Source organism: Diospyros lotus, chromosome 15 (assembly GCF_014633365.1).
Source record: "Diospyros lotus cultivar Yz01 chromosome 15, ASM1463336v1, whole genome shotgun sequence".
In the NCBI taxonomy this organism is placed as follows: domain Eukaryota; kingdom Viridiplantae; phylum Streptophyta; class Magnoliopsida; order Ericales; family Ebenaceae; genus Diospyros; species Diospyros lotus.
This window is the reverse complement of record NC_068352.1, coordinates 31,426,038-31,436,974: the sequence shown is the minus strand read 5'-3', so window position 1 is coordinate 31,436,974 and position 10,937 is coordinate 31,426,038. Positions and strand designations below refer to the sequence as shown.

Below are 10,937 nucleotides of genomic sequence, written 5' to 3'. Positions count from 1 at the left end.
TATCACAGAAGAAATAGTCAAAGCATACTGCTAAATACAAAATTGCAAGTGCACCTGCCCCTATTCATGTTAAGATATTATCAAATGATATTTGATATAATAATTATCTTAGTTTATTAAGTTTAAAGAGTGCAGGAAGATGTCCAGTGGAAAACAGTATTTTCATATTTATACGGATCATTAGAGAAGAGATTTGAGATATTTGTAACTGTTTTCTTCACAAGGGGGAGTCTTAGGGTTTTTTAAAATAGAAAAACATGAGATTTTAGTTTAATTAAGATTAATACTGATGAGGAGAACGCTCTCGGTCCCATAATTACGCCAAGACGGATACCTAATGGCGGTCAGGAGATACGTTTCCCAATAGAGAGTTTAGTCTGTGATCTTCTTGTTTAAATCTAGAAGATACATGACAAACAAGCATCGCCACGTCAATTGGATAGGCACTCAGTAAAGAAATCTCCGAGGCCGTAGGAACAGGCTAACTCACCGAAGGTCACGGAGGCAACAGCTATCCCGAACTCCTCGGAGACGGATATTATTGCGAAATCCTTATCGGGAAAGTTCCGAAGAAGGCGGAGGGGAGATCCCGAAGATCCCTCCATGATCCCTATCCCGAGAAAAGATAAGAGAAAAAGGTGGGGGATTCTTCTTATCCTCTTCTGGAGCATATAGTTTAAAAGAGACAATTAATCCTCGATAGAGGGGGAGCTAACTTGATCGTCGGAGATCGACCGGGGGAACAAGTCTCCGTCTCCATTGCAGGTATCTTCGGAGAGGCAAGAAGGGAGCGTGCGGCTACCTCTTCATAAAATTAACCATCAATTGGCGCCCACCGTGGGGCCGACATTCTTCTCTTCTGTCTCTCCAGTGCAGCAGACAATCTGGCCTTTTTTTTGCCTTGAATGGCAACCAGAACACAGCCGTCTCGGGCTGCGGGAGGCAACCCCGTTCCAGAGCCGAGTCAGCAGAACCCTCCCCAAAGCCCGCCAGGGAGGGCTCGGAGTCCGGAGGGCCCTCCACCTCCGCCCGATCGGATAGCACTCTTGGAGGGTCAAGTGCAACGATTGACGGAGTTACTCATGGGTTTTCTAGATCGCCAGCATCAGCAAGCCCAGCATTCTCGGGCGAAAGAAAGGCACGAGCCCCCAAGAGAGGAGGAGTCATATCGGCGGGATGAGAATCCGCAGAGGCCGGGACAAGATGATGGTCATGGCGAGGCGGCCGAGTCTTTTGACTTGTCGTTTGTGCAGCAACGGCAGGAAAGAAGATTGCGGCAGTTAGAGGAGGAGATGGCCGCCCTAAAGCCGAAGACTGGAGAGGCTCAGGGACCAAGGATAAATCAGCCCCTTAGCCTAGAGATCATGGCGGCCATACCACCGGAGCGTCTCCGTATCTCGGCCATTAAGCCTTACGCAGGGACCTCTGACCCGATGGATCACCTTGATCTCTTTACCTCTCATATGATGGTACAGGACGCCTCAGACGTGATGTGGTGTAGGGTTTTCTTGTCCACCCTGGAGAGACATGCATGGGCTTGGTATTCAAATCTGGCTCATCATTCCATCGTAAGTTTTGCGCAACTCCGAGGCAGCTTTCTAGCGCATTTTGCACCTCTCCGGAGACATCGAAGGTCCACCATGGCCTTGGTAAGCATGAAGCAGAACCAAGGAGAGCCCTTGAAGGATTTCGTTTCACGATTTAATATGGAAGCCTTGAGCATAGAGAACTTTGACCATAGCGTAGCTATGGTGGCATTCCAGAACGCCCTGAGGCCCGGCCCTTTCGCCCAATCATTAGCCAAAATGCCTCCGAGTACGTTCACGGACATATTGGGCCGGGCCACGAAGTACATAAATGCCGAGGAGGTCATGCAGGCTAAGAGGGCGGAGCATGTGGAAAAGAAGGATAAAAAGAAGCATCCGGACGAAAGGAAGAGTGACGACCAAAGGGAAAAACATCGTCCTCGGTGGGATTCGGGGGGCTTCACTCCTCTGAATGCCCCGAGGGCAGAGATCCTTGCTACTATTGAGGGTAAAAACTACTTGAAAAAGCCTCGGCCGATGAAGGCACCATCCGACAAAAGGAACAGAAGTAAATATTGTCGATTTCATCGGGATCATGGTCATGACACGGAGGAATGTCACCAATTAAAGGAGGAGATTCAGGAACTTATCAATCGGGGTTTCCTGAGGAGCTACGTGGCTAAAGAAGGTGATTCTCGGGGAAGAAATGATCGACGGTCGCGATCGAGAAGCCCCCCTAAGAGGGACCGCACGGAGGATCGAAATCGGGCTCAGCGGGAGAGATCACATCGAGGGGAAAACGATCATCCTCAGCCTTCGATATTCCATACACTCGCAGCAGGGGAGGTCCCAGTCATGAAGGATGAAAAGAGTAGTGACGTCCGGCTGAAAAGATCGAGGAGTGTGGATCCAATCTCTTTTTCAGATAGCGACCTCCCGGGATACCCGACTCGAAATGACCCACTGGTGATAACAGCTGAACTCGGGAAGTGGGAACTTCGGAGGATCCTCGTGGATCTAGGAAGCTCTTCAGAAATCTTGTATCGGCAAGCCTTCTTAGGCATGGGGTATGAAATGACACAGTTGAGGGCAGCGAGGGTCCCTTTGGTGGGATTTGATGGTGAAGTCGTATACTCAGAAGGGATCATTCAGCTCCCATTGACGGTAGGGAAAGGTTCCCGAACTTCTCGAGTTATGCTAGACATCCTGGTAGCAGACGTGCCTTCAGCTTACAACATGATTCTAGGAAGATCTGGTCTCAATGCCCTTCGAGCCATCCCAAGCACATATCATATGATGATGAAGTTTCCCACAGATAGGGGGACGGGCGGAGTACGGGGAGATTTGCGCTTAGCCCGTGAATGTTACATGGCCTCTATAGGCATTACGAAGGGTAAAGAAGCAGGGTCGCAAAAGGACGCTGACCCCCCGAAGGAGGTCAGTTTTTTACTGGAAGGGCTCGAAGATCCCAAAACAGCAGAGCCGGTGGATGAATTGGAAGAAGTACCTCTGGAAAAAGATTGCCCAAGCTGATACGTAAGAGTGAGTATGGAGTTAAAGGACCCGCTGAGGAGTCGGATAATATCACTCCTTAGACAGTACACAGACATCTTCGCATGGACAGCCCGGGACATGTCAGGAGTAAATCCAGAGGTAGTGACACATAGACTGGGGGTCCGATCAGGTTTTCAGCCCGTCAGGCAGAAGAAGCGAAGCTTCGCCCCAGATAGAGCTCGGGCAATCGAGGAGGAGATTGCAAAGTTAGCAGAAGCACGCCACATTCGGGAGGTGGATTATCCAGATTGGTTAGCAAATGTCGTGCTGGTTCCCAAAAGGCAGAGCAAGTGGAGACTTTGTATCGATTTCACTGATCTTAATAAAGCCTACCCAAAGGATAGTTACCCACTCCCGAGGATTGACGCCCTAATTGATGGAACTACTGGATGTTCACTCATGAGTTTCTTAAATGCTTTTCAGGGATATCACCAGATTCCATTGCACCCAGAGGACCAAGAGAAGACGGCATTTATTACCAACAAGGCAACCTACTGCTACACCGTAATGCCTTTCGGTTTAAAGAACGCAGGAGCCACTTACCAACGCTTGGTAAATAAGCTTTTTCACCACCAGCTCGGGAGAAATATGGAGGCATACGTTGACGACATGCTGGTAAAAAGCCTGGTAGCCGAATGTCATCCGGGGGATCTGGAGGAGTGCTTCAAAACCCTTCATACGTTCCATATGAAACTTAATCCTGTCAAATGTGCTTTCGGCGTTTCTGCAGGAAAGTTCCTGGGCTACATAGTACACCACCGAGGGATTGAGGTAAACCCTGCGAAGGTCAAAGCTATCATGGATATGCCGGCCCCGAGGAATGTGAAAGAGGTACAGAGCCTTATGGGCAGGATGACAGCCCTTGGCAGATTCCTTTCTCGTTTGGCAGAAAAAGGCCTTCCTTTCTACAAGGTCTTATCGAAGGCAAACAACTTCGAATGGAATTCTGAATGCCAACGAGCTTTCGAAAAGCTGAAGGAGCACCTAGCCACGCCCCCGATTCTTACCAAGCCGAAGCCTGGAGAACCATTATATATATATCTGGCGGTGGCCAATGAGGCCGTAAGCTCGGTGTTGATACGAGAAGAAAATAAGATCTAGAGGCCTGTTTATTATGCGAGTAAACGATTGTCGAGAGCTGAGGTTCGGTATCTTCCTATGGAAAAACTGGCTTTCGCCTTAATAATATCGGCAAGGAAACTCCGACCTTACTTTCAAGCTCATACGATTATAGTGCTTACTAATCAACCTTTGAAGCAGGTTCTTAGCAAACTAGAGCTTTCAGGACGGATGTTGAAGTGGGCAGTGGAGCTCACCGCCTTCGACATTGAGTATAGGCCGCGATCGGCTATTAAGGCGCAGTCGTTAGCAGACTTCATTGCCGAAGGGATAGGAGCTCCCGAAGGCCCCGAAGAAAATCAGAGACCATGGTTGGTGGCGGTAGACGGAAGCTCGACCTCGGGGGGTGGCGGAGCTGGATTAATAATAAAAAGTCCCGAAGGGCAAATATGGCCTTATGCTTTACATTTTGAATTCCGAGCATCTAACAACGAAGCAGAATATGAGGCCTTATTGGCTGGGCTGAGATTGGCTGAGCAATTGGGAGCTCAAAACGTCGAGGTGAGTTCAGATTCTAACTTAGTGGTGCAGCAGGTGAATGGAGAATATGAAGCTCGAGAAAATCACATGGCGCGATACTTGACCATGGTCAAAGAACTGATGGCACGTTTCCAACACGTAAAGGTGGAGTACGTCCCTCGGGCTATGAATACAGAGGCGGACTTGTTGTCCCGAATCGCTTCTTCCTCTTTCCCTACGAGCTCTCGGGAAATTCGGATCGAATCTCTTCCACAAAAGAGTATCGAAGAAGTCGCAGACCAGTTATGTGTAAATGACGAACCTAGCTGGATGGACCCTCTGTTGTTATATTTGAGAGAAGAGAGACTCCCCGAAGACGACTCGGAGGCACGGGAGGTCAAACGAAAAGCCCAAAATTTCGTGTTAGTTAGTAGGGAGCTATACAGAAGGTCTTTTTCACAATCGCTACTCAAATGTATCCGACCTCGCGAAGCAGATTATATCCTACGGGAGATTCATGAAGGAATATGTGGAAACCACATCGGGGCTCGGGCTCTTAGTCAAAAAGCTCTGCGACAGGGGTATTATTGGCCAACGATGGTACGAGATTCTGAGCAGCTAGTCAGGACTTGCGATCGATGCCAGAAAACGTCTAATTTGGTCCATGTGCCGGCAGTCGCACTGGCTCATCTCGCTACACCATGCCCCTTCGCTCAATGGGGTATAGACATCCTAGGGCCTTTCCCCCAGCAGCTGGACAAGTCAAATATATCATGGCTGCTATTGATTATTTCACAAAGTGGGTCGAAGCTGAAGCAGTGGCCTCTATTACTGCCCGACGGGTGAAACAATTTCTATGGAAGAATGTAGTATGTCGTTTCGGAGTTCCTCGGATGCTGATCTCAGACAACAGCACTCAATTTTCTGATCGGTCTGTTCAGGAATGGTGCTAGGAGTTGGGAATCGGGCAGCAATTCACCTCGGTAGCTCATCCACAGGCTAATGGCCAAATTGAGCTCGCCAACAGGACTCTGTTGCGCGGTTTAAAAGCAAGAGTAGATAAGGCGAAGGGTAGCTGGGTGGAAGAACTATCGAGCATCATGTGGTCTTACCGAACCACGGTGAAGGTCTCCACGGGAGAAACTCCTTTCAGTCTATGCTACGGCTCAGAAGCGTTAATCCCAGTTGAAATTGGAGTACCTACGCTAAAAGTAGAGCTGTTCAACCCTGAATCCAATGAGCAAAGTTTGAGGGACAACCTAGACCTCCTTGATGAATTTCGTGATCAAGCGAAGATTCGACAAGCTGCTTATAATCAGCGCATAGAGAGATACTACAATCGACGAGTAAGAGCACGAAATTTTCTACCGGGAGATTTGGTATTAAGGCGAGCAGATGTTCAGGGAGCCCGAGAAACAGATAAGTTAACACCAAATTGGGAAGGTCCTTACAAAGTAACAGAAGTTCTCAGCCCTGGGGCATACAAACTACAGACCCTCGAGGGTGCACCGGTGAAGAACGCGTGGAACGTGCAGAACTTGAGAAAGTTCTATCAGTGATAACTCTTTATTATCTTCATATGATCTGTTAGTAATAATTTTTCATTACATGTCTTGGCATTTTTTCTTTGTTGCTTTGCGTATGCTATCCAGGAATAAATTCATTTTTTTTCTCCTATGCATAAAAACTCATCATTTCCAAAGACCTGGGAAGGCACATCAGAGCAAAAGGAAGGATTTGACATACCCTCAATGGGGCTAGATCCCTCAACAATAACAAAGGATCAGATGTGATCCTCGGGGGCTCCGAACCCCCGACAAAAACAAAGGATCAGATGTGATCCTCGGGGGCTCCGAACCCCCGACAAAAACAAAGGATCAGATGTGATCCTCGGGGGGTCCGAACCCCGACAAAAACAAAGTATCAGATGTGATCCTCGGGGGGTCCGAACCCCCGGCAAAAACAAAGGATCAGATGTGATCCTCGGGGGGTCCGAACCCCCGGCAAAAACAAAGGATCAGATGTGATCCTCGGAGGGTCCGAACCCCCGGCAAAGACAAGGGATCAAATATGATCCTCGAAAGGCTTAAGATAAAAGGGTTAGATATGACTCAACCCCTCAATGACGTTACGGGGATCAGGTGTGATCCTTGGGGGGCCAGAGCCGAGCCCTTTCGAGCAAGTGGCAAAGATCAAGTCCTGCGATAAGCAGGGGTGGCAAAAAGGAAGGATCAAGCCTGATCCCAAACGGCCTTTTCTTGTTTTCGACAAAAAGCAAAGGAAACAAGGCAACAAAAAGGCAGTAGCAAAAGAAATTTGTGCGAAAAAATCTAACACTTTTATTATTACGACAGCAGGTTTGAATACAAAAATATCTACTCTAAAGAGGACAAGGCGGCAGCAACGTCGAAGGGGATGGAGTCTACATCCAGGTTCGGGAAGCGCTCTTTGACAAGTTTCCTCATATGCTCGAACCCGCCCCGAAGAACTTCTTCTAGTTCCGCGGCATAAGCTTCGGAGCTTCGGAAATCCTCGCGACCATTTTGAAAAGCCACTTGGGCATCCTTGAGGGCGGATTGGAGTTGGACATGAGCAGTGCGAAGGTCTTCTTTGCACCGAGAATAAGACTCCAACGCTTCGACCTGTCCCTTCTTGGCCTCCTTCAGCTCTAGAGTAAGTCTTTTTATATCCTCCTGAAGCTGGTGATTAACACCCTTAGTGGCGTCCAGTTCCTCCCCGAGCCGGGAATTGGCCTGATTAGCCTCAAGCATGTTTTTTTGGACCAACTCCAAATCCTCGCGCACTTGAGCTTCGGCTTCGTTGGCGAGTCGGGCATCTTCTTACGCCAGCTCAACAGACTTAGTTAAAATGTGAACACGGTGTTCGAGACTCGACAGTTGGGAGGAAAGAGACTCAAGCCCCCGAAGCCTTTCGACCTCAGACTCCAGGGAAATAATCCGGGCTCGAAGTTCGGATTCTTGCCGAAAGACCAAACCTTGGAACTCTGTAAGGTTCTGAGGAAGTGAAAACAGAACATAGATTAAGACCTACCTGCATAGAAAAAGGGCGAAGTCAAAAGAGAAAGGAACACAGTCGTACCCTCAAAATCTCGGCGCAGTAGTCGGTTTCGTTCGGAGTTCGTAGGGTCCCCGATAGGATTAAAGCTGTTGAGGGAACATCGGTGGCTTCAGGAGCCGAAGGCTCGGAGAGAGTAGCAGCCGGGGAAGTGGCCTCCATCCTACGACTCTTCGTCCGGCGTGCTAATATCTCCTTCGTTGACAATGCCGAAGTCTCTTCCAGCGAAGCCTCCCCCGTCAGCTCTGAATGCCACTGGTGCTAATGGCGTTAAAATTCGTTTAAAAACCGAACTGATAGGGATGCTGGGAGACGTAGCACTGGACTCCGTACCTGCCAAGGTTTGTCTTTTCTAGACCTCTGCGTGAGCTACAGCAAGCACTTGTGCGATGGTTGCTGAATCATCTTCATGAGAGATCGGCGAGGGCGCAGGCATGGTGGAGGCTTCCAGCCACGCGTTCGGAGGGTCTCTGGACTGAGAAGCGAGGAGTTGGGAAGATGGGTCCCCCGAACCCCCAGCAACGTCCCTCTTGGAAGCCTCTTGGAAGGTTCGAGGATCTTCCTCCACCGCCCTTCGCGACCTAGAAGGTATTGAGTTTTTTTTATTCTTCTTGCTCTTTGGAACTCGCTCGGGAGGTGCAACCCTCTCCGACACTCTTGATTAGTGGTTAATTTTATAAAAATTTTGTTATAATTATATCCTTCTTTTGATCTTAAAAATAGTTTAAATTAGATATTAATATATATTTTATGGTTATATGCAAGTTTAAATTGAAAAATGAATGAAATGAAATTTTAAAGTAAAATTTAATAATAATAATAATAATATATAAAATTATATATAATACATATACATCATTATATGCATTCATGTAATATATATAATATAATATAATATATATATGTGCCATGTGTAATACATATATATAATATATAATTTATTAATAATATTAAATTATTTTTATTTTTTTTAGGCATGAAGAATTAAAGCCCATGAAGACTTAAAGTCCATGAAGAATTCAAGTCCATGAAGAAATCAAACCCATGGAGAAATCAAGCCCATGAAGAATTCAAGTCCATGAAGAAATCAAGCACATGAAAAATTAAAGTCCATGAAGAATTTAAGCCCATGAAGAATTAAGGCCCAATTTGAGCAACCTATGGAAGATATTATTTGGAGAAGGCCCAAGGATTGTTTTTAATCCTAATGAAGATTAAAAATCAATTTATAGAAATCTATTTTTATTTTTTATGTGAGAGCTTTATTAGGTGTGTTTTTTAGCTAAAATCCACTTAACTATTAGGTGGATATTATAGTTAAAATCTATTTAACTTTATGAATGCTTTATTAGGTATGTATTTTAGCTAAAATCCATTTAATATTAGGTGTGTATTATAGCTAAAATCCATTTAACTTTAAGTGTGTGAGTGCCCATTAGATATAATTATGTCTAGTTGAATAATTGAAATTGTGTGGTTTGTATTGCATCTTGTGGCCTATAAATAGATCACTTGATTGCATTTGTAAGTGTGATTATTATTCTTGAATCAAAGTTTAGTTGTTTCCTTATAATTCTCTCTTTGAGAATTGTTCTTGTTCTTTCCCCTTTTCTTTAGTATTCTCTCTTGTGATCTTACTTCCTTCCTTTCTTCTTTTAAATTCTTATGTCATTTATTATTACTTTATTATTCACCGCCTAAATGGCCGGTTAATTTGTGCCTTTAAATTTCTGCAATTTTCATTCTTGTCATTTAATTATTCACCGCCTAAATGGACGGTTAGTTTCTTGCCTTTAAATTCTTGCAATTTTAATTCTTGTATTTTAATTATCTACCGCCTAAATGGCCGGTTAGTTTCTTCTATTTTAATTCCTGTCATTTAAATTCTGTTATTTAAATTATGTCATTTAAATTGTTGTCAATTAATTTAATAGAGATGAGTAGCTAAATCTAATCTTGGGTTAAGGCAAGGACAGTGTCTAACGCCAATGATTCCCAAAGAAAGCTATGCTTTAAATGAGTAACATTGGTTTAAACTTCAATATGAGTGTGTTTTGATTATTGAAAAATCACTAGGTTTGGATTGGAGCGTAAGCCTAACTTAGAGCTTTCATGTCACGCATGAGAGTTACTAGAACTGGAAACGCTATCATACCCAAACCCGGATGATTAATTTAGTTGTTTTGTGTATTAATTGTAATTGAATTTATGGTAGTTTCTTAAATTAGAATCCCGCATATCATGTATGGGGATTGCTTAAACTAGAGCTATCATTATCTTTAATTGCATTTAATAACAAATCCTCATATCTGAAATTAAATTAATGTTGCTAATCTTTTATGCTAATATTTGAGAATCAACGGGTTGGCACTGAAATTGTCTTAACTCAAGTACTTTCCAATTTCATATTCTCACGTTTAGTATTTATTTCAACTTCTGTCTTGCTTTATTTTCTAGTATTTGTTATCTAAAAAAATCATAAAAAATCATGTTATCAATCCATCTAAATGCGTGTGCGTGTGTGTGACATTCTTTTTTTCTTTTGCCATAAATAAATCTCTCAGTGGACGACCTGGACTTATCCAGAAAGTATAAATTTAAATTTGAACTACAACTGCACTCGTACACTGACGAGTATAAACCTCTCGCCTAAATAAATAAATAAAATATAAAATTTTTATTGTGTTTTGTTTTGTGTTTTAATTGCAGGGTGAGAGTGCAGTCAACTCTCTGGTTGCTGGGAGAAGCCGAGGGACCCTTACTCCCAGGGAAGTCCAAAATCATCCCTCCGGTGATAGTAGAATACGATATCTCCCAGACCTCTTCAACTAAGAAAGAGATAACAACGAAAATCAAATACAGACAAAGGAAGAAGAGAGAGTAAAGAAGAAGATGAAAGAAAAAGAGCTCACAGTTCTCGCCGTCCAAACCCGCTTGGGTAAGGCTGGGATTGGAAAGCCATCCTTCTTCCCAGTTCCGACTGTTCTTCATAAGTCGGCAAGCGAAATCTTCGATGGTCTCGACGCTCGGACGCTTGTGCTTAGTATCTAGAGTCCACTCGTTGCAGACAGACCATATTTCTTGAGAATAGCCGGATGGCCTGGGGCGGACGAAGACGAAGCGCTCTTTCCAATCATCAGAATCTTTCGACCCGCCAGATTGCATGAGAGTCGAGGCAGAAATCTCAAGTCCGGAGTACCCCTT

General features: G+C 44.9%; 2 protein-coding genes across 2 annotated transcripts in view; both read left to right on the top strand.

The window, feature by feature from the left end:
- LOC127792676 (leucine-rich repeat receptor-like serine/threonine-protein kinase At1g17230) overlaps positions 1–10,937 on the top strand; it is a 33,821-nt gene that overhangs the window by 16,274 nt on the left and 6,610 nt on the right. The gene's annotated exons all lie outside the window — the stretch shown is intronic.
- On the top strand, positions 906–3,059 carry LOC127791727 (uncharacterized). The gene is made up of 2 exons (XM_052321703.1): positions 906–1,815; positions 2,014–3,059. The coding sequence occupies exons 1-2, from the start codon at positions 906–908 to the stop codon at positions 3,057–3,059; spliced, it is 1,956 nt and encodes a 651-aa protein (XP_052177663.1).